General features: G+C 39.2%; 1 protein-coding gene across 1 annotated transcript; it reads left to right on the top strand.

Annotated features, from left to right (window-relative positions):
* The first annotated feature begins 1,460 nt into the window (after positions 1-1,460).
* mmadhcb (metabolism of cobalamin associated Db) lies at positions 1,461-11,008 on the top strand. Its single transcript, XM_030081226.1, has 8 exons — positions 1,461-1,635; positions 1,751-1,800; positions 3,426-3,570; positions 4,249-4,466; positions 5,310-5,418; positions 6,814-6,944; positions 8,033-8,119; positions 10,260-11,008. The coding sequence occupies exons 2-8, from the start codon at positions 1,792-1,794 to the stop codon at positions 10,452-10,454; spliced, it is 894 nt and encodes a 297-aa protein (XP_029937086.1). The 5' UTR covers positions 1,461-1,635; positions 1,751-1,791; the 3' UTR covers positions 10,455-11,008.
* The last annotated feature ends 13,637 nt before the right edge of the window (positions 11,009-24,645 follow it).

Here is a 24,645-nt window from a genome sequence, read left to right as displayed (position 1 = left end):
GTGGTCAGTCGCCCCCTAGTGGTCTACGCAGATATTGCTGGTAGTCCCTGACAATGCATTAGAGCAGGGGTGTCAAACTGGTGCCATGGAGGGCCGAGAGGCTGCAGGTTTTCATTCCAACCGAAAACTCCACCAGGTGATTTCACTGATCACCCTACCTCCAAGCAGAGAGAAGGAACTAATCAGTGAAATCACCTGGTGGAGTTTTCGGTTGGAATGAAAACCTGCAGCCTCTTGGCCCTCCATGGCAGTTTGACATCCCTGCTGCAAGATTTTTATAATATTTATCAACAATATTTTCAAAATTACCAAAAATAATCAGCTTCCATGATATATAAGTGTAACAGGATGGACATGTTATGCTTTATATAATAATAATAATAATAATATTAATAATAATAATAATAATATTAGTATTCGCTGCCGTACAACCAGACTACAGAGCAGCTTCTTCCCTCAGGCTGTGAGACTACTAAATGCACCATCTGCACTCCTCCATGTTTAATAATTTTATTTTCTATACAATCAATTAATCAATCAAGAGGGAACCACACTTTAATTTCATTATTCAACCTGTTGTATAATGACAAATAAACTTCCTTGTATCCTTGTATCCTTTACCACATCCTTCAAGCACTGTAAAACATGGGAAAAAAGGAATATAAAAGAGTGATACTTACTTTGCCTTTTGTCTGAGAATTTCCCACAAAAACTAAATGTTACTTTCCAAATCACATGACTATAGGAATAGTCAGAGAGCGTGTTGCAGGGTTGTTTGCATCAGAGTAACGGGGGGACAGTCGACTCAGCGATACATCATATTTAACATACATAACATTGTGTTCTATGGTAGAGGAGAGATAACAATTTAAGATGAGCTTTTTAAAAGCAGTATTAGTCTCTTTTTCCACAAAATATACCATATTATGTCATGGGGACTCAAATGGCACCGAATAGTAGGAATGACACGGGTCTAAATCTGTTGAAAACCCCTGGTCATCAGGGCATGGGCTCAGTAAGTCTGGCAGGAGTACTGGGGTGACAAAGTACAGTATGGAAAAAATATGTTGGGAGGATGGTGGGCTGGAATCAAAAGGAAGAAAACACTGTAACTTGTCTAAAAATAGGGAAAAAAATAGTCTAGCACCCCAAAAAAAAAAAAAAAAAAAAATGCAGACACTTACGAGGTACAGTCGAACATACTAGAGGAATGGAAGGCAAAACACCATGGCACCTCACTGCTGGGACTCCTTGGGAGAGCAGCAGGCAAGATATACTCTGAGATGAGCTATTTAAAAGAAACTGGTCTAGTGAAGTGAATCTAGTTTTCCCGTGCTCAAGGCCACTGCTCTAATATACTGTCCAGTGGATGGCGCTAATGCTTCTCTAAGCTGGTTTGCCAACTGCTAATAAACACCAAAGAAGAAGCAGCAGTAGCGCATGTGCACATTGCAAGGTGACTGTAGTTGCTACTTGTTCGTTAGGTCATTTAACCGTAGGTTTGAACTGTTGTCGTCTTTGCTGACATTTGTCACTGAAACGCCTACATTAGCATCTCAGTCCAGTCATTTTAAACTCTGGAGGACTCTCATGGCAAATGGACATCAGTAAACTTTAGACTTAGCTAACAAACAGGTAAGTGTTTAACTGTTGCGAGCCTGCTAATAGCTAACAGCCTTCACTTGTGTTCTGTCCGAGATATTTGCCAGCTAGTTATAACTGTTAACAAGGGTTACTGCATTTTTTACAGAAATACAAGTGGACGACACAAGAAGAGAGAGGCCCAGCAGGATGGCAAGTGTAAGTCCCTAAAGCATGAAGTTGTTAGCTCGCTAGTGATACTCTCTCTCTTTCTCTCGCTCTGTGTGTGTGTGTGTGAGTGAGTGAGTGAGTGAGTGAGTGAGTGAGTGAGAGAGAGAGAGAGAGAGAGAGATTTTAATTGCTCAGGAGTATAGTACATACAGGTGATATTCTCACTGATGTCAGTACATTGATACACATTATCTCTCTTCAAAATGTAATTCGTCAAAACTCATAGTGGTAGAGTGAAGCTGTAGGTTATTGGGATTATATACATACGCAAACAGACAAACACATGTAAGTATATATTGGACAACAGGAAAACATATGACAAATAGCATTGAAGGGGGTCACAAACTTTAACAGAAAAAAACCCCAAAACAAATAAGAACATCGTGTACAGGTTTATGAGGAGACTGCACCTGATGGAGACGACAGGGAGTTAAATGTAACTGATGAACTGATGTCCTTTTAGCGGTAGTGAGGTCATAAAGTAAAGTTTAATCGATTTGGATGGAGAGAGAGAGAGAGAGAGAGAGAGAGAGAGAGACTATGAAAACCTAATCACATTTGAGTCATTAGATAAAATGTTAATTTGGTAATTATTTTGGTAATCGATGAGTCATTTTAATAGTAGCAGTAACAGTTACTTGTTCCAGCTTCCCAGATAAGGGTTGCTTGTCTTTATGTGTATGGTATGAAATGCATACATTGAGGTGTTTTGGTTGCTGGTCAGAACTTCGAGGAAGGAAGCAATTTTAAAATGTTTGGTTCGGGGAACTTGTCAATGTTGTTTGTTTGTTTGTTTGTTTGTTTGTTTTGTTTTGTTTTAATCATTTTATGAATATAATGATTAGTTTATTAATTGGGTAAATAATTGACAGAATAATCACCAATGAAAATAATCGTTAGTTGCAGCTCTATTTGGTAAACTACTTGTGGCTTTGAGAACTACTTTTTTCTCACCTTTTATTTGTTGTGACCATCTTTTATTTGTCCGGTACGTCATTTGTTAATTATTACAGTTAGGCATAAATATTTGCACAGTGACAGTAATCAAGACATGATTGAAACGCAGACTTTCAGCTTTAATGTAAGGGGTTGATCAAAAATATGGCATTAACCGTTAAGGAATTACAGCCAGTTCTATACATTGTGCCCTTAAATTAAATGAAATTAATGAAAGTCTGCACTACCATCTAGATTACCTGTTCAGGATACCCTGCTGTTTCTGTTGTTGTCTGCTGGCCCAGTTTGTCCTTATCTCCCTGTCTCTGTCTCTTTGTCTCTCTCTCTCTCCCCTCCCCACCCAACCGGTAGAGGTAGATGACCGCCCGCCCTGAGTCTGGTTCTACCTGACGCTATATAAATAAAGTTTGATTGATTGATTGACTTCAATCATGTCTTGAGGGCAAAATTGTAAATATCGTGTCACTTTCCAAATACTAATGGACCTAACTGTATGTTTGTATGTCATGCTAATAAAGCCCATTTGAATTACTGAGCTGAATTGAGACAGAAGAGGTAATGTTATGTGTTGAAGAGAGTGAGAAAGAGGAGTGTGAGAGCTCGAGGAATAGTGTGTGTTTTCGTGACCGTGCATGCATCCTCTGTGTGCTCCTCAGATGCTCTGCAGCAGAGCCAGGCTGGTGAGCTACCTGCCAGGCCTTCATGTTCTGGTGCAGCGCGTCACAGCAGCCAGAACTTTCTCTGCTGCTGGATCCTCAGGCTCTGATGAACCCCACGTAGCCATCACACCCGCTGACATAGGTACAGTCTCTATAAACCTCAAATGCATTTCTCTTTGAAGGGAAAGGTGTGCTTTCTGTTAGATTTTGGTATTTTAGGGTCTGAAATAACAATTTGAATCAGTTACTAGCCAAGTAAGTTTGCACTTACAAGGAATTTGACGTGGTGGCTTGTTGCTCTCCGTCACATTACAGAGAACACAACACTAGCTGCAAAGTGCTTAATTCATTTGTGGTGGCTAAGTCATTTAAGGGCCATACACCACATTGCCCGGCAACATTTTGAGAAGAAAACATTTGAAAACCTCAGGCTATACAGCAGTAGGGTTTTTCCTCTTCTCACCCTCTCTGTGGCTGTGTTTGAAATTGCTCACTATCCACTTTATAGTACACTATATATAGTCTATTAGAAAGTACCCACAATGCACCATAAAACGTAGCGAACAAACAGTGGTCACTACATTGGTCTGATGTAGAGCTGCAACTACCAGTTATTTTCATTATCAATTAATCTGGCGATTTATTTTCTCAATTAATCAATTAGTGGTTTGGTCCATAAAATGTGAAAATGGTGAAAACAGCCCAAGGTGGACCCTCGGATGTCTTGTTTTGTCCCAACCAACAGCCCATAATGCAAAGATATTTAAGTTACTTTCATACAGGACTAAAGAATAGTGTTGTGTGTGATTTCTTCCTTCAGGACTGAGGACAGTGTGGCCTGACGAGAGCATGGGACCGTTTGGGCCCCAGGACCAGCGGTTCCAGCTGCCTGGTAACATTGGTTTTGATTGCCACCTGGAAGGAACAGCAGAACAAAAAAAGAGTTCAGCCCACAAGATAATGCCTGATGTGCTGTCTGCCCCCTCCAGTAGTGAGAGACACGAGTTTATAATGGCCCAGTTTGTCGAAGAGTTCCATGTAAGTGTAAATAAATCTAACATCTGTCAATGAGAACTGGAAAACCACCTTATAATCATGAGTAAATTTACTGTAATGCTTAATTCACACATTTCACATGTGAACTTTGACAGTTAACCCTAAAGGTATGACCTGCAGTCTGCAAAATATAGCTGCTCTTACCTCAGGTCAGCTGAACTTTGGTAGAGTGTTGTGATGTATGGCTACTTGGACATGATGTGAATTCAGATGGAGGCAAAATCTGCTCATTTGTTGCTCTTTGCTCCCCTGGGCTGCTAATCCTCAATTCTCTATTTGTGTCTGTCCCTTCACTTCCAAACCACAGCGAAACAGATCTCTTAATATAACACTTTAAAAACACAGTCAAATGTGAAAAAATGGCTTATGCCAAGTTCCATCATCCATTTACTTGTGTAATTACAGTTATTTGTGAATGTACTATCATGTTGTTCCTGCAGATGCTGCTTGCAGGCTCTATTTCCAAGTTTAGATAGGAAAATAATAGAAGAACAACTACATCCTCTTAGGAGACCTGAAATGTATACCATTTCATACCACTGGCAAAGAGTCATCAATCACTGATGCTATGATTGGTCAATTGGATGATGTTCCTGTACAAATGATAACACAAGCCTAACAGCTGCAATTAATGGCATTAGTAACATCAGTAATCACGTTGCTATTTCAAGTCAAAATGTCTAGTGTGAAAAAAGTGTATTGGCCAGTGGGTTTTGGAATTTGCTTGCCATTGTGGCCACTTGCTGAAAATGTACATTGTCTGCCTGTACTCTAACGAGGTGAGAGCTTGTTTTTCTGAGAACTGAGAGCTTGTGTTTGTTTCAGGAGAACGCCGGCGCAGCCTCGCCACAGACGGTCAACACAGCTCAGCAGTTCTTTGATAACTCTAGTGTGGAGTGTGCAGTCCAGTCCTGCCCTGAGCTGCTCAAGAAAGGTACAAGCATGGTGGCTTGGTGTCCAACTCCACCAACATTCATTTCTGCAAATTCTTAGCATCCATGTTCATTTGGCTTATTGTTTATTGGGATTCTTTCTATTACTGAGGCAACAGTCTGTTTTTTTCCTGCTATGGTCCACACTGAAGGTTTAATTTCACCCTCTTCACAAAATTCATGTTCTTTTCTTTTTCTTATATATTTTATTAAACACAAATGTGACATCAATCCAGCATCACTGATCTGGCAATTAAATTAACCATTTTTATCATTATGAATATAGTTTTGTTGTTAGCCAATTTTAAAAACTTTTTGTTTGTTTTGCTAGTTTTCAGGTTTGTTTGGTTTATGACAAATTTTCTTGTAACTTGTTATCTGCTTATTTATTTATTTGATATTTTTTAATTTTCAAGGACAAACCATTTTTGTTTGATCTTATTAGTTTATATATATATGAATTTATGTATGTATTGATTGCTTAAAATTATTTATTTATTACTAAAGTAATAAATTGTGAATTTGCTCACATTTTAATTTCATTTTCAATTTTATTTTTATAGTGTCAAATCATAACAAAGGTTATTTCAGGGCACTTTACAGAAGCCCAGCAGATACTGGCCAAATCTATGGACCAAAATCAGCCCCAAGAGCAGCACAGGGCGACAGTGGCGAGGAACAAGCCCTTTTAACAGAGCCAGTTCTACATAGGGCTGTATAGTAATACTAGTGGTAAAAATAGCATGACAGAAATGACAATACTAATAGTGGTTGCAACAACAGTAATAATCATAATAATACTAATAGTAATAATAATACCACCTCTGATAATAATAATAATTGCAATAGTAAGAAAAATGATAGCAAGAATAGTAATAAAGGTAATTATAGGTTTGATAATTAAACAACATTAATTTTTTCACCTACAGATATACAAACTAATGTTTGTCTTGAACATAAAGCTAATAAAATGCATCCAAACACCATTTATTAATTGTTATCTCATTGCAGGTTGCATATTTTAAAGAAGCTACACAAAAGGGATTGATCAGTAATGGAACACTGTAAAATTATTTCTGGTCACACATGCGAGTTCTTGCAAAAATTAAGCATCACTGTTCCCTTTATACACGCTATATTAGCCCCACGCTTTTGTTGGGCACTGTTTGAGCATTAAGGGTTGATGTACAGCTGGGCCTTGTGGCAGACTAGTTAGGTGCAAAAGAGTGGGGAGGAAGCGCCTCTGTTAATGTCCCCCCATGCTATTTTTCTTTAAAATTCAGTCTTCAGTTATGTCCACTAGAGGGAGACCAAGCATAACAAAGCAAGCGCAAATGAGATTGCTTCTCTGTCTGCTGTTAAAGACTGATGTTCCTATCATGTTTTCAAATCCACAGATTTCCTGTCAATGTTTCCTGAGGCCCCATCCACTGGTGTGATGGTTGTCACGGTAACCCAAAAGACCCAAAATGACATGACGTCATGGTGTGAGGAGGTAGACACAGAGAGAGAGCAGTTGCTTGACAAGGTGAGTTCCGGGCAAGATCATGTTATAAGTTATTAAATTGGTACTTGGATGTTGCTTCTTTTTTCTCGTCAGTGCTTTCTATCTGTCTCCTGGTCTGTCTAATGTATGCTCTCTAGTCACTTTATAGTAAATTAAGTAAGGTCAGTAGGTAGTTGCCGCAAGCAAGTACTACCACTGCAAAACACTAAATGTAAACACGAAGCTGAGGTAATGATTTATGACAGTGATGGAAGATGTTACTAGAGCTGAACAGTTAATTGAAACATTATAGGCTAAGTGCAATCTCCGAATTGCAGGAGTTGCAATTTTATGATAAAGGGAACATGTGTAACAAAATATTGTTGTAAATAAAATTTTATGCTGCTACAGAGATGCCCTGGCCTACAGTTTTTTTTTCTTTTTTTCCAGATGTAAGAAAACATTTTTGTTTGGTTCAGACCCCAGCAAAAACCACACCATCATCATTATAATAGATTTTTCTGTGAAAATGAAATGATAATGAACAGATTATCATTCTGACTAAAATCATTAATCATATTGCATTCACAGTACCTGTACAAGTAATCGCAATTTCCCCCATATCGTTCAGCCCTTGATGCTACCACTACCTGACTCAGGGGGTCATTAAATTTATCAGGTGACATATTCAACTGATAGCAGCTTTAAATTGGAGCTTTATGCACTTGATACTGCATGTGATCAAATTTCAGTTCTAATCCGATTAGCTGTGCAGCCTTGCTGGTGCCTTGTTTGTTTGTTTTTAGGCCATGCCACAAATTGTGTCCTGCATTTCAGCTAAGTAAACATTTGAAAATCTAAACTGGCAGATAGATGTTTGTGTGAGAGCAAGTACTGTGTGTAACAGAGAGACTTATTTGAAGTACTACATTACCATTCATAAAATCATAACCCCTGGGTCTATTGAATTGAGCAAGGATAAATTTGAATCCCTATACACTTGCAAAGGTTTGAACCTCATGCCATTATAAGGGACTGGTTGCCTCAATATTTGACCATAAACATAAAACAAACAGTAATTGGAAATCAGTCAGGTCAAACAAATTTGGCTGTTTGCTCTGTTGCTGCAGTTTATCGCTGGAGCCAAGGAGATCTGCTATGCTCTCCAGCAAGAAGGTTTCTGGGCTGACTTCATTGACCCCTCCTCAGGCCTAGCGGTGAGACATTATCGTTGTTGCGTATTTGTGGAATTGAGTGTTAACCCCCACCCCAGAAGGTAGGGCTGTATGATTATGGTAAAAAGTAAAATCACGATTATCTTGGACAATAATGAGATCAAGATTATTTGACACAACTTCTCATTGACTTTGGCAACTAATTTTTGAGTTCAACTATAAAACAAACACGCTAAACAAAAATATGTCCATTTTACCTTGTGGTTGTCGTGCTGTTTTATTGTTTTCTACTTTAATTTCCTTACTCTGTAAATTCCTGTTAGCGCACCAGAATTATGATAGCATAATTCTGCAGAGGAGGAATCTAAGGAGGGGAAGGACTTAGGTCCCCAGTTACAACAAATGTGTTTGTACAATAAAGTGAGTCTGTGTAACCTTGACCAATGAGCAGGCTGACAGCTCCACAGTATCTTTGGTTGATATATTTTGTTGTGTTTGAATTTTTTTCCTGTGTGAAACTAAACTGAACCAAATGAAAAATGCAACAAAGTATCAACTATCCCACTGAGCGGAACCACAGCAAATGGAGTAGTGGTGTGAAAACCACTGTAAACATGCTGACACACTGCCATTAGTCCAGGGAAGCAACTACAGTAGCAGGCAGATGTATGAGAAAGAGCATTGGCACCTGCTGGAAACAAGCATCCTTTGTGCGAGGTGTGCTCATGAATACCTCTCAGGTTGTGTGTTTTGTGTAGCTTGGAGAATAGGAGAAGACTCATGCATTAAAATGCATTCCAAACATTCCAGCCTGTTATACTGTAGATTAACATTTAGTTGATTTTTATCTTTCTGTATATTGCTTACTATGTTACATTATCAGGAGAGAGTACACATGTGACATGGACACAAGTCTCATTTCATTGGCAAGTTAGCTGTATTTAAAGTTCCGTCTGTTGGATTTTATGTTTAGGAACAGTGCCAAATTGTAAACATCATGTTTTGTTATACATCAGCACTCACATTGTGGTTAATGGCAGTCACCTAAACGTTAAAAAGAATTTATATTTGCATACATAGTTTTATGGCTTTTAAATTTGCTGGCTTTATCAATAATAATAGTATGAAGGTATTTAAGCTGATGAAAGTCTCACGTCTCTTAAAGTGTATCAGCACTGTGTTGCATCGTTCTGCAGCTCCATGAATTGAAAAGTATGACTGGATGATTTTCAATATGATATGCCTTTAGGTGTGTAATGATTCATTCATTGTCTCAATGATTCAGTTTTAATTTGTGCCAATTTGAATGAATTGATCAGCTAAAAGAAAAGAATAGAATAAGTCAGGCAAATGTCAGTTTATTAATGTTCTTTCATTTATTCTTACCAAACTTTACCAAACTTGCATAGAGCAAACACTACGAGGTGCAAGTTGCTGCACACACCCCATTTCCTGCAACACCAGACACTAACCATGACAACAACTGGGCAGCATGGCCTGCACAGACTCAACAGTTTCAGCTCTGCCCAAACTAAAATCCATAGTCTGGGAAATTTTTGGTTTTCGCAAGAGAAACAACATCCAAGATAGAAGCTGTGCAGTGTATAGGATTTGTGGAGCTGAAAACAACAGATCTACCAGCCACAGTACCTAGCTGCCAGTTCTTTAGTAAGAAGTTAATTTCCCAGAGGTATGAAGATGTTAAGAAGTGAAGAGATTGCACTGTTAAGCTGTCAGCTGTATTACCATTACTCCACATTTCATTTATAAAGCCTGGACTAAGCCTGGACTAACTGATGTACTTAAAGACTTTCCTATTCAAAACAGCAAAACTGTTGCTCTGTGCCCTTATAAAATGGTCCCCAGTAAATTATTAAAAAAAAAAAAAACAAGAACAACAACAAAACGATGTTACTTGTTTGAGCTGTGACCCAACTATAAAAAAAATCACTCATTTAGTCCTAAATTCCCTATTGTCCAGTCAATAGAGATGAAATTTTGTAAAGGTCCATTATGTCTTTAGGTAGGGTTGTCAGGATTGCCATCTTACCAGTGGTAAGGGATACACTGGTGTATGTTTATGAGAGTTACATAGTGTCTGTTCTGTTGAAACACTGAAATCTTTCCAAGAAGATGAGATGTAGCCTGAAATGACAGACCACGCTTTTCTCTTCCTCTCCAGTTCTTTGGAACTTACACCAACAACTTCCTGTTTGAAACAGACGAGAGGTACCGTCACCTGGGCTTCCAGATTGAGGACCTGGGCTGCTGCAAAGTGATCCGCCATGCTTTGTGGGGCACACATGTGTTCGTGGGGACAGTTTTCACCAACGCACCACTTAACAGCCATATTATGAAGAAGTTGCAGGGAAGATAAACATGGAGACTGGGTTGCAAATAAAAGTTTTGCAATATACCCTATATCACTTCCTTCATGGACAGAGTTGTCAGCTTTTCTGTGTGTAGATCAGCCTCATGACATGTGGGTTGTTATGTTCTGGGATGCAGCATTTTACAGTCAGCAAGATAAATTATCAAGGATCAACCCCATTTTATCCAGCATTACACATGTGTATTCCTGACTTCATACAGTATAAGCTAATATATTCATTTATATTTATAAATTTATAATTTCAAGTCATCTGGCCAACTGTGTTATCCTGCACCCTGAGAGCCCTAGGTCATAACTGTGATTCTGCTCAGAAACACATTCCTTTCGATTTTAATTTGACAACCCATTAGTCATATTTATTATTTGCAGCATATTTGACTGTATTCCATTCACTGTATATCAGTTGCAACAGTATGTTAGTAGTGTAAATAGATTGATTTTCCCCTTTGAAATGTCTGGTTAAAATTCAGACCCACACTTACCCTGAAGGAAAGATACTCGACACTCATTGTAGGAGAGTTAAACTGTAGATTTGCTTATCTGGGCCCATGATCTTCCCGTATCCATGTTGCCTTTACAGTAGCAGCTAAGATGTCTGGTTTCAACTAAGTGTCTTCTTGTCTGACAGTAAGCACAGCTCATGTCTAGATGGCGGTATGGTGCTTGTGTCCATTGATAGGCTGCACCATATTCTTTGAAAGTAGGCTGGTTTTTGTGGCAGCTTTTCCACATGAAATGCAATAAATCAGTTTTACTTTGATGGGAAAGAAAATGATTGGTGTGGGAGGAATGTCTGATTAACTAGGCCAGTCTCAATACTTACGGAATTAATTAACAATACTTATTTCTGGATAAATGATGGGTTCTTAGAATTCATAAATGCACAATAAAATGACAAGAATGCTTGGCTGATCTTTGTGCATGCTGTCCAAATACACAGCTACCTCAGGATTTCAGCTTGTCATCATGGTCCAGGAATCTAGAATTTTGAGGTGTATCCCAGATGATGAATTTGATAGCATATGTTCTCTGGGGAAGTCATGAAATCTTATGAATACAGTTGGGTCCCAAAGTCTGTATCCAGCACTCATACTTTGGAGAACTTTTGTTTGATCATACATCAAAAGGAATAAAATAATATGTTTTCACTGATATAAATCTGTTTTAGTTGTTACCAAAAGTCATGATTTCTCAGTAAAGGTCCAGTCTGCTTTGATGACAGCTTGCACCTTGCAGTCTGGCAAAAAGTTTTTCAAAATCTGAGAGCCCACAGTATTCAAGCCCTCCTTTAGAGCATCCCAGAGAGTGTCTTGTAATGTGCAAAATGCAGAAGGTTTCGCCTTTTCCTTTTTTCCAAATGTTCCCCAGCATCTTCAGTGGGGTTGAGGACCTGTGACTGTGGAGGGAAACACATGCAAGTCAGCATTCCACGCTCTTTTTGGACTTGAAATAGGCCTGGCATAGCTTTGATGGATGTTGTGTGTCATTGTCCAACTGGAAAATGAATCCTCCTCCAAACAACTTGGCATGGCTAACTAAGACTTTCTTGCAGTTTTCACCAGTGTGAGTCTGGTATTGTTTGGTCCATGGCAAACATTTAGAGGCTGTTTCTCAGACAGGGATTAAGCCTAGTCACAGACTAAATGCATTTTTAAACTGGAATACCTACAGATAGCTTTCTGGGGTCCTGGACTGACATCGTTCTAGAGTTATCTTAGTCTAGACTTAAATTTCTGTGTAAAAAATCACAACCACAGGAAAAATCTGTCTTCCATTTACCTGCATTATTGAATGCTGGGATAGTGTCTTCTGCATCCAGAGAACAATTTGGCCTGAACTGGATTGAATTCCACAAAGCAGGCTTAGAAAGCTGGCCCTATAACTGTTGACAAACTCATGCTGTACCTCATGTGATAGCAGTTTGAATCTGTTAAACAAAACTTGAACATTAGAATGAAGAAAATGATTCAGTCATCCATGGTGATTAATAAACAAAGTTTTAGGACTTATTTTGTAACACTTAAAGGGATAGATCACCCATTTTTAAAAATTTGAAATGTCACTAGTGGTGCTGTTTTCTGTTATCATTACTGAGTGCTGGATATTAGCCGGATGCTCCAAATGCTAACTGTTAGCCTCCAACATTAAGGTGGACTTCCCCCCAGCTAACATTCTCAGAAATAGCTTCCTAGTATTCGGAAGATAGCAACACTATTGTACAACATAACAGCTGGGGAGGGGGCATTGTTCAGTAGGGGAAATGAAATACGTTTCTGCACTTAGTGGTGAACATAAAGCAAGGAGAACCACATGATTCAAGATCTACCATTAGATGCTAAAAGACCAAAACAATTCACACTGTGTATTAGGAGCATACATGCAGTCATATTTGAATGAGATATACTGTAACCTTGCAATCAAATCTCAAAGATCTGAATATTTTGATAGAAGTTATAATCATTGTATTTTTGAATCAGCGGTATCAGCTTAGTAAACAGATTGTTTTAGCCTCTGATCAGTTTTTAGTATGAACCTTATTCCTGAACTTTTCACAGCCCTGTTTGAAGTCCCATCTCCTGCAGCACCAAATTCCCCAGTGTGAAAACAGCATGTTCTTGTAAGTTACAACTCTATTAGCTAGATACCTCATTTTATTCCAGTGGAAGCACACTCTTGCCCCCTTACACAATGGTTAGTTCAAGGAGGTCCTAAAACACATCAGACTTTAAAAGATTAGATTTTCACTTAATAAGTGAATGCGGCTACATCCATCTAGATGTGAACTACATGATGTTTTTTCAAAGCCGGTGAGAGGCATTTGGGAATTTGGATTGGAAGGGTTAATGGGTATATGAAGGTTGGGTAGTGTTTTTGTTATTGTTTATATGTATTGTTATTGTTATTGTTTATATGTATTGTCTGTATTATCCCCAATACTGGTATAAAATCACCAAAACAATTTTGAGGAAGTGATGAAAACCAACAGTTGTTGGTAGTGGACCCATACTTTTGGAGCCCACTCAGTTTCCAGTGATAAAACAGATGGTATTATCCAACTGGAGTCATGCTTTTATTGCATTAGGAAGTTTTCAACCCAACTGGAGTGGAAACCTAACTTTTTTAGATCAACAGAAGCACTCTGGCTTAACATGGAAAGTCAAGGAAAAGTCATGGAACTTTGGGTTACAGTGGGCATGCTGTCAGCATTCACATCCCTTCCTCTCCTTTTCTATTGCCAGAGGGACTTTGAAACATACAGGTTAGAGTTTGATCAAGCAAAATGGATACTTTCTGATTAGGTTATTCACCCCATGGGTTTGTAGAGTGTCTCCAGAGCACTGTTACCATTCATTAGCTAGCACTGATCTAGCTAGTATGCAGCAGATGGGATCTAATCAGTCTCATCTTGGACAGATGTCTGAATTACTTAGAGCATAATTTAGGCAGGTTGCTTTGTCACACAATCCCAAATGGATTGCTGCCTTCCATTGTCTCCTGTGCCCCAAGAGAAATTATCTGAAAACCGTGCCATGACTTTACAAAGCCATTTTTTACAGCACAATTTCACAAAGCATATTGTAAACTGTTGCATACATGCATGCTGTGTATATACACTGAACTGGAGAATAAATAACTTTTCTAGTATGTATGTTTAGCCAAACAACATGCTTTTCTAGATTTTGCTACTTAGTAACTAGTTACAACCAGTAGCCATCATTTCAAAAGTGAGGGGGGTGGACTGTTGTGGAGTAACACTGCAGCCACACAGAACAATTTGATTTGATTTCATGTTTTACTCATTGTCTATTTTTTTTTTCTAAGGGTTAAAGAGGTTTCAAAAGCATCTTAAGCCACAACCATTTAAACAAAACAAAAACAGATTGGATGAGCCATGGGTTAACTATTTAGTGATTGGACTTACCATAACAATTTGTAGGTGGACAGGGGCGACAGATTCCAGATGTGAGGCGGACATGCACCCCACCCCAGCCACCAATCACCCTTGTCTGCTGTGCCTCTGGTTATGACCTGAAATTCAAATGCAACCCCTGTTACAGGAACATCAGGGTAAAAGGATCTTGGCCTGTTACTACTGCCTCATCTGCATCCTGTTAGTAAGAACAGTAAGACAGCAATAAAGTGTGGTTTAAACTTGAGTTCCCTTAGGGGGGGATTCAGATGCATCACATTTCATAGGTATTAGGTAGTTAACCAAAGCATGATGAGCACTGTTGCCCAACCATCTCAGAGGTTCACTCAGAGCTCTTCAGGCTGCACACTGCTCCCATAAGTGGGCCCTAAAGTGTGTCTGCCTACCTCACAGCAGGGTCCAAACTCTATTGGCCTACAGTTCCTGACCCTTTAATTAGAGCAAAGGCAGCTACCCAGAGGACAGGACATTTTTCAAAGCGAACAAGGCTATAGACAAGCCCTCTTTCATTTTACAAGTATGATCTGCAGTGCCTTCAAATGCCAGCATACTTTGGCTTTTGATACGTGTTGCTGTCAGGAGGAAGGCTTAAACTTGTGTGTTTATGAAGTTTACATCCAACTGGAAATGGGTATAAACTTGATGCATGGATAACGTTTGTGTGCAGTCCGTGTTCACTGGGGAAAACAGCAAGGTGAAGGGAACTGAACAGTAACAAATTTAGAGTGCAGGATAAGCTGTGTAAAGAATGCCATGGAGCAAAACATGAAGAGAAGGTCAGAAAGCAGTTGCAGTGTCTGTTTTTAAATCTGCTCTGGTGATGGAAGGCGGGGGGGTTGATTGCGTGATTGCGTGTGCAGAATTCAGCGCTGAGAATAAGACCGCTGTACTAATCACACTTTGGAGACCAGACGTCCTGATGGGAGCGGCGGCATTAAATGAGCTATTCGTGTGATAGTGACAGGAGGGCGGCCAGACACCAGCCTGGGATCAGAGAGTCTGTCTGGGGATGTGTGCGTGTGTGTGTGTGTGTATGTGTATTGAACAGATCGTTTCAGCTCCTTTATATGGCCAGCATCTGGTCACGCTACAGTGACTGCTGATTGACATGACCTCCAATTGGCTTTAATTGACCGTGATTTAGCACAATCATTTTTTTGTTTGTTTGTTTTATTACATCTGCATGGTCAATGAAAGACAACTGTTGAACACCGAATGTGATTAGACAAAGAACTGTGTGCACATGCAACTACAGATACAGTTGGCTATGGTAATCGTTCAGCGAGTGTCACGTCAGTTGAGTACACAGCCTCTAGTGTCTTACAGGATAAAGGAGTTCTACTTTCCCCCCTTAGCTCGTGAAATTTGAAAAAATCGTTCTCTAAAATTTGAAACAGACTTAAAGGGACAGCTTATGTTGTCAGCTGGATCCCAAACAGGAGGAAGATGCTGAATGAGAACCTATACTACATTTTGAGTCACACACATTATTGTACTTTATTATAACACATCCCAAATAGCCAACAAAAAAAAAAAAGAAAAGGAAAGAAATAAAATTACAAATACACAAAATAAAGCTTAAATGGGTTACACAAAAGCTAGATTCCCACATTTATGTCTATGCATGCAAGCATGCATGCATTAAATGTATACAGCCAACATGAATATGCATATAGTATAGCCACACACACAAGCAATACTCACACATTCAAACATTTCTAATCGCCCTAGATATGTGACTACATGGAACTGGAATGTTGTTGTTCACATATTTTTCTGTCTTAATGCCACAGGTCAAATGACAAAGCAGCGGCATGTTGACAGATAGGCCTATGAGCCAAATGACAATTAGCTGCCATCCCTTGATTCCAATACCAAGAAGTGTGGGGATAGCAGCCACATGTCAAGTAAACAAGTTAATTTAACTATAAAGTCACAAAATCCTTCATGTTTGGCTGCTGACATTAAAGTGGTAAATTTACTAGAAAAAAAACCTCAAGATTCTGACACTACAAAGTCACAAATTAGTGAGAAAAAACTCAGAAAATAGTTTTTCTTGTCCTGTAGGATTCAGTCAGAAGGAAATCCTGGTGGTTTGAGCCCAGAATCACAATCTTCCCCTCCATCTGGACTCTGAAGAGACACGTGACTTGGGCCGGCTCAGAAGAAAACAATTTCGTGATTCTGGGCTCAAATCAGCAGGATCTCCTTCTTACTGAATCCCATGTCAAAGTAGAATTTGATGAGGTGATCAGCTGCAGGCCTGATACACGGTGAGCAGCAGCATCTGCAGAAAAAAAGAAAAATATATGAAAGAAATATATATGAATATACAGTGGTCCCTCGCTTATCACGGGGGTTACGTTCTAAAAATAACCCGCAATAGGCGAAATCTGTGAAGTAGTCAGCTTTATTTTTTACAATTATTCTAGATGTTTTAAGGCTGTAAACCCCCTCACTACACACTTTATACACTTTTCTCAGACAGGCATTAACATTTTCTCACTTTTCTCTCTTGATTAAACTCTCAAAGTTCAAACCTTCATAGAAAAATAAGTCCAGTATTATAGAATGAACGCATTCTGTACTGTACAGGAGACACAGCACGGAGGAGATTGATTGACAATGGTGTACAGTCCCTTAGCCAATCAGGATGCAGAACACAATGCGCGGGTTCTCCCTTAGCCAATCAGGACGCAGAACACAATGCGCTGTTTAAAAAAAAAAAATAAAAGCATGCAAAATTGCACTAAAAAAATCCGCGAAACTGCGAGGCCGCAAAAGGTGAACCGCGTTATAGTGAGGGACCACTGTATATGAAAGAAGAAAAAGTGTTTATTAAATTTGTGACTATAATGTCATAATTTTCAAGTTTTTTCTTAAAAAATTGTGATTTTTTTCTCATAAATTTACTACTTTAATCTCGGACGACAAATCTCTCGAGACAAATTAACCTGTTATTGCAAGAAAATCAGCTTTGTTTTGGAGATAAATTAACCTCTTGAACTCCAATTTTCCCTTAAGTTTCCCCTTAAGTAGCTCCAATGTTAGAAAACACATTTTCCCATATTAATGCCACATACATATTCAGTATCTGCTGGCTGCACTGACACTACATCACACTTACTTTGAGTGAAATATCCAAAGCCAAGATGCCATTGTTTTATGGCTGCAGCATCACATTGAATACAAAAGATCTACATGTCTTCGGCATCATTTTTGGACAAATTTTGATAAAGTTTGATATCTTTGGGAACCTTGGGATTGCTACTAGAATTTCAAATAAAGATCGCTGGGTTTGGTCAAAACTTAAGCACGGAGCAATGATGAACCCGTTCATGGTTGCAGTGGAGTTGATGATGTAAGGTGCAGGGGACTTCAAATACAATTATTTATTTGCATTTATTGTTTATTGCTTCATTTTTTACAACCAAAATTTTTGTGGGAAGGGGAACAACAGATATGGAGTCCTTTGCATGTGCTTCGCGTGTGTCAGTAGCCCACCAGCAGGTAGATGCAACTCTCCTCTACTGTCTATGTCTACTACTCTAAGACATAACAGATGAGGTGAACCCATTATCACAAGAAAACGAGCTTTGTTCTAATAACATAACATAACCAAATACTCAACTTGTGGCATTTAAAAAATAATTGTAAGCACACCTGTTCTCGGCTTCCATAGTTCACAATGGGATTTTTTGAAACACTAAAAATAGCAGCATGTAAAACATAAGACATACTATCAGCCAGTCACACTTTTGGATTTTAGCTGCACAACTTTGATATTTACAACAGATCCAACAGACAACAATGCTGCAGGTGAGGCAAGCTCAGGCAAGACAGCTGCTGGCCTGCAGCCCACTGCATTGATACAGGGAAGAATCTGACTGGGAACTGTAAACAGTTAAAGTCACACTATGCAGTTACCCCACCTTGTTGTGATGTGGTGTAGGATGATGAATGCCTCTCAGCTCTCAAAAGAACAGAAATGTCTCAGGAGTTCAGGAAAACTCTTTGACCCCATCGTAACCCAAAACAGAAGAGCATTTCACTCCATTGTCTATGGATTTGGGTGCATTTCTCAAAACATTAGATTCAAGACAGGCATAGAATTAAAATTCTATGGGTTATTAGTCTTGGCACGAGTCTGAGGGCCTTTCATTATTAACATGAACAACAAAGCACTGTCTCCTCCCATTTGAAACTGCATAGTCTGCCTGTTAAGTGTAAATAATGACACAAGCTGTCTGAGGCACAATGTTGTAATCTTGCTGTGTGGTTAGCGCGTACATACAATTATCAGTGAGTGAAAAATATTGTTTTCTGAGGCGATACAGTCGTTCACAACAAATGTTACCACTCCATGTATACAGTTTGACAGTGCCCCTAAATATGGAAAAGCAAATGACAGTACATACACTATAACACTGGATACATGTGGCACCACCATTAAAAAAGATAGGGGCCAGTCTTGTTGGTCATGATTTGGTAGTCGGGATTCTACTTTTCAAAGATGGTGCCCAAGTGCCAAATCACCTTTTCAAATCACAGGGTCTCTGAGCTGTGCAGAGTTAGTGAGGTAAGCTAGTTAGTTCAAACTACCCATACTAGCCTATCAGAGCTGCCCCTGGACAAATTGGGGCCCTATGCAAATTTTGTTATCAGCCCCCCCAAATGTACACTCCCACACACCAAGTGTTCAATAAGTACAACATCAGTGCATAACAAAATGCCATTTAATGTGAGAATCTTTATTACAGTTTTTCTCCACTGGTTTGGCTCATTTCTTGAAACTGAAATTACATTCTCAAAACTCTAAGATCATTTGGCAAAACAGTCTTACAGTTCAGCACAACACCATAGATCACTTGCAAAAGCTCATATCTCTCCCAAAACTGTTCACTCATGCTTCAGAACTAAATTCCTTTCCCATATAAATAGTCAGCGCCCCCAAAATGAGAAAGATCCTTCTCAATTGCTTTGGCTCATTTCTTGAAACAGACCGGACGTTCTCAACACTCTTGGTGCTTTTGCCAAAATAACCTGGATGGTTCAGCACAACACCATGGTTCATCTGCAAAAGCTCATATTTCTCCCAAAACAGTTCACTCGTGTCAAAATGAAGTTTCCTTCTCATATCAATAGTCAGTGCCCCCAAAATGCATCGTCCCTTTGGCATTGTGTAAGCACTGCAAGTCAAAATGTTTAGATGTTTTGTCACTATGGCAGAGGACCATTGAAATATCCCTCATGTCCACCTCTCAGTCTTAGCCCAGTCCTTCACTGACAATGTTACTGTACTATTTTTTTTTTTTTTTTGTCTAGCTAACAGAATACAATTGTGTATAAAACTAGAAAAAAAAAAAAAAGGATTTTACGGTAAGAGTAGCCTCCAAGGTTTGACATCACACATTGCACTCATACTGCCAAGGAAATTGTAACGATTATTATTCACACACATAAAGTAACTTCCATACATCAGAGTAAAACGAAAATGTATACAGCATAATATACTGTAATATAAACACATAAACAAAAAATAAGGAAATTTATATGTAGCCTACAGTGCTGTAAATAAAGCTGGAGTTTCACAACTAACACTTCTTCACTGGTCGCTGTCCTCACCCTCCCTCTCCTGGCCACCGTCCTCACCCTCCTGGACATCCACACGCTGCTGTCTGTCTGGCCACACATTCATATATGGTATTCATGGTATTATATTCTTGACTAATTTTGACAATTGAACAGACTATTGTGCATGTGATGACTTATACAATGAAATGATGCTGACATGTTTTGGAGAGAACAACCATTAGACTGAGAACCCAACAGTCAGTTGAGATCAACAAGATCTATTCACTTGGAAATTGTGCTAACTGTAGGCTAACTGTACTAAATCATTTGCAAAGATGTACTGAGACATTGAGACATGTACATTTGCAATTTCATGAAATGAATGAATGAGAAGTTCCAGTTTGTTGTGAACAACTGCCAAGAGGTTTGGAGTTTTGTCCATGTTATTTTGAGAATGTCATTTCTGTTCCAAGAAATGAGCCAAACCAATGGAGAAAAACTGTAATAAGAACAAACAGCATCTGAAAAAAAAAAAAAAAAATAGTTCATCAATTAATAACAACAAAAAATATATATTTCAACAACAGATGCTTTCCTTAAAACATGTCAGCCTAAAATAAAAAACAAATAAACAAATAAATAAATAAATAACAGCCAGACCGTGGTGTCTTTCAGCAAAAGTAACTTTAACCGGCTCTGAGCAGTGATTGGTCACATGTTGATTGTCAATCATTCCAGCGATGCGTGCACTAGATGACAGACCTCAGCTGACTGGACTTGGCGCGTGCAGGCCTTGCGGGTGATGGCTTGGGGTCCTTGGGAAGTGTTCGCACCGGGGACCCTGCAGTGCGCATGTACTGTATGTGCCACATTTGTGCATGAGGCCCCCAGAGCAAGATTAGGCCCCATGCACAGCTGGTGGTCTGCATTTAGGAAGGGGCAGCCCTGTGGCCTATAACCCGGCTCAGCTAGGGCCAGCTGACTTTCCAGGATCATCAATGTCATGGTCAAAAAAAGAAGTTGTTGTTGTTTCTACCCATTCATTCATTCATTATTAGAGTTTCCTCTGTCATTCCAGCCAACCTGCACCAAACTAGCCTCATGGCTACTTTGAACTTGGGAAGTCAGCTAGCTAACCTAGATAACAGCAGAGTTATTATGATTCTGAAAGACACTGAATAGATGGTATATTTGCCACTGGTTTGAACATTTAGCTTCAAAGGACCAGACGAGTGATGTTGAATGTTTAGTCCATTCACTACAAACATTTCACAACATACAGTATACTCAAAATCCGTTGATTTTCAAATTTGAACTCTTAGGGCTCTAGTTTCCCGGCGCAGCGCGGGGTGGCGCAGTGAGGCGAACCCCGCGCAGAGCTAGTTTCGACCGGCGAAACGGGAGAGGCGGACAGTGTCCAAGTTTCGCAGACGGACTTGCGCGGAGATGGGAGTGGTGGCGCAGCGGGGGGAGGTGCCGACAGATTCAACTTTGCGCAGTGACAGTTTCGTGCCAAAAGGCTTCGCCGAGGTGCGCCAAAAGCTTGCCATCTGAAACCACGTCTACTTTCCGCGCAAGGCGGAGCGGAGCTGGCGCAGTGGAAGTTTGGCTGCCAGGCGCACATCACCAAAACCTCACAATCAGCACAAACGGTGCCAATCTCCTTTGATCTGACATCAGCTGTGACGGGACAGTTGATATGGAGATATATGTATGTGCTGATTGTGATCGTAGCATTGAATAGTGTTTTTTTCGGTATTTATTGCATCGTTCATGTGCCTGACACTCCGGAAGCCTGCCTGTGAGGTTTTGGTGACGTGTCCGCACTGCTCGCCGGTCTCCGCTCCGCGCCTGTCTCCTGAGCTCCGCTCCGCCTGCGGCAATAGACCTCCTTGTCAGCTGTGTAAACTTTCATTACGCCTTCACGCAGCGCATTTTAAAGGCAAGGACAGGGGCTCATTTGATTGGTTACATGTGAATCGGCTGTGTCAAACCCACTCCACGCCTTCTCTCCTCCCCTCCGCCGGTAGGAGGGATGGCGGAGTACTTGCGCCACCGAGCACGGCGTGCCAAACTTGGAAAATCCGCCTGGCCACACCCAGTTGGCGAAGCGCATCTGCGCTACGCCCCCGCCTCGCCAGGTCTGCGAAACTAGAGCCCATAATGTTCTGCTTCTGTGGCTAATTCTTCAGCAGAAGGGAGAAGACAGCTTCTCCCTTCCCAATTTCAAGCCATCAAAACACAGATGTTATTTTTTAATGCACAAAATCATTGGTGTGGTCCTTTAAACAACGTGAGAGCTGAGCTATAAATGCTGCATGTATTTCACTGTGCAGGAGCCATTCAGGACACTGCACAGGTCACCTGTCTTTGCTACTGCACAAGATATATGTCAAAACACTGCTATGCATCTGTAGATATTTTTGGCTCATTCTTGCAAGTGTAATGTATCTATATTCTGTTGTGTTCGTTTCTGAATTCAACAGAGAGAAATGGCGTATTCATATGCTCTCAGTAGAAAAACAACACTCCCTGGAGCAAAATGTAGCATGAATATTATTATATTTTTGGTGTTTTTGAAAAAGCCCATTCATATTTTCAAAAGGGATTTGGGGCTACATGCCAAATGGCAGAGATGCTAATCAGGGGCAGAGCAAGAGAAATATTCATGGGGGAGCTAAAGGGTGGCATGGAAATTTTACAGGGTGGCAGACAGACAGACAGATATACAAGATATACAGATAGATAGATAGATAGATCAATAGACAGTCAGTCAGACAGACAGATAGATAGATAGATAGATAGATAGATAGACAGTCAGTCAGACAGACAGACAGACAGAGATAGATAGATAGATAGATAGACAAACAGACAGACAGATGCCACTCACTCTGACAGCCAGCTGAAGTGTGGCGTGCAGGTCTCATGTTTTTCAGCGTGCCTGTGGTTTTGTGGAGCGCTGCGGTTTGGTAGATGGATCTTATGAGAGCCTTTGATGTTAGCTAATCCCCACTTCTACCTTTGTCTGTGTATATTTACCCAAGCCGTGATTCTTTATTGCTGAGAATCACTTGGCAGGGCTGAATAAATGGTTTTGTACACACACAATGACAGGAGGAGGTACAGGTCATTACTGGTGGAGTTAGGCTTTCCTGTCTGAGGAGTCCAGTTGGTGGAGGTGAGTTGGTGTGTGAAGTGTCAGATTGTTATCATTTCCTTGAGTCTAATCTATGGAAGAAGTGTCTTGTGAAAACCGAATCAGCTGGCAGAGTAGATGGAGAGGAAGACAGAAAGAGGTCTGCTGCTCCTGATATTTTCTGAACTGGAAACTCTCCCACACCAACAAGGTTCTGATGTGTTCATGTTGGCACACGTAGACAAAAGTATTAATAATGTTCGGAGGGGGGGTACCATTTATTTTTAATCAGGGTTGATATCTAGGTCAGACTTGTTAGTTTGCATGAACAATGAAATATTAATGTAGATGGCTTCTGAGAATATTTCCATCAAGGAATTTTATGGGAAGCAATTAATGCTAGCAGCATGTGCATATTGCATTAAATTTTCACACATGAATTTGAATTAAAAAAAAAAAAAAAATAGAATTTGTAAAGTAGAATTTGTAATTCAATACCATGGGTCAAACTTTTTTTTTTTTTTTTTTAAATTTCAGTAATGACATTACAAATTCAAATGCACTTATAAACACTTACAAGTGCTTGTTTTTCACCCAAATTTACAGAGGTTACTGTTGGTGTCAGCATTATACTTCCATTAGAGATCAGTGAGTGCTGGAAATAATCCACTATATCTATCTATCTATCTATCTGTCTATATATAGATAGATAGATAGATAGATAGATAGATAGATAGATAGATAGATAGATAGATGTGTGTGTGTTTTTGTAAGTATATTTATATACTTACAAATATATTTATTTAAGTAAACATATATATCTATATCTATCTATCTATCTATAGATATAGATATAGATATAGATCTATATATATATATATATATATAGATAGATAGATAGATAGATAGATAGATAGATAGATAGATAGATATAATAAACAACTTTTCCCTTTTCTCAAATGTAAGTATATTTATATATAGTATATTTGTAAGGTACAATTTATGAATTTGTAAGGCACATTTTGTTTGTAATTCTGTATATAATATAAGAAAAAAAAAAAAAAAAAAAAAAAAAACGTTGTATCCATGAGTGAAAATAATCTGTAATAATGTAATAATCTTATGAAAGTTATCTAATTAGGTACAATTTGCAAGGTACAACTTATGAAATCTAAGAGTTTGTACAAGTACTATTTGGAATTCAATACCATGGACTGAACTTTTTTATGCCAGTGCTTCAGTATGGGCATGACCAATTCATATGTGCTTACTGATGCTACTTTCTCCTAAAAATATACAAACAGGGGTTAATAATTTCAATTTGAAACCACATGTTTTTATGCATGCAGCAAAATACTTGGAGTGTAGATCTTATCCTATCTTGGAGCAAAAATAGAAAACACTATATCCACGAACTGATGAAAATAATCATTATCCAATAATAATCTCATCACTTGGCAAAAACTGTATTAAAATCTTGCTGAATTATGATGATGAGGGTTGTAAATAAAACAAAGGATTCATTGATAGCCATT

The sequence above is a fragment of the Myripristis murdjan genome, chromosome 21, assembly GCF_902150065.1.
Source record: "Myripristis murdjan chromosome 21, fMyrMur1.1, whole genome shotgun sequence".
NCBI lineage: Eukaryota > Metazoa > Chordata > Actinopteri > Holocentriformes > Holocentridae > Myripristis > Myripristis murdjan.
The sequence above is the reverse complement of the archived record's forward strand: the minus strand, read 5'-3'. Positions and strand labels throughout refer to the sequence as shown.

Bases quoted from the DNA above. Each gene is read 5' to 3' on its own strand.
- mmadhcb (XM_030081226.1), top strand. The intron at 4,467-5,309 runs GTAAGTGTAAAT...TGTTTGTTTCAG, and splicing joins AGTTTGTCGAAGAGTTCCAT to GAGAACGCCGGCGCAGCCTC. The intron at 6,945-8,032 runs GTGAGTTCCGGG...CTGTTGCTGCAG, and splicing joins GAGAGCAGTTGCTTGACAAG to TTTATCGCTGGAGCCAAGGA.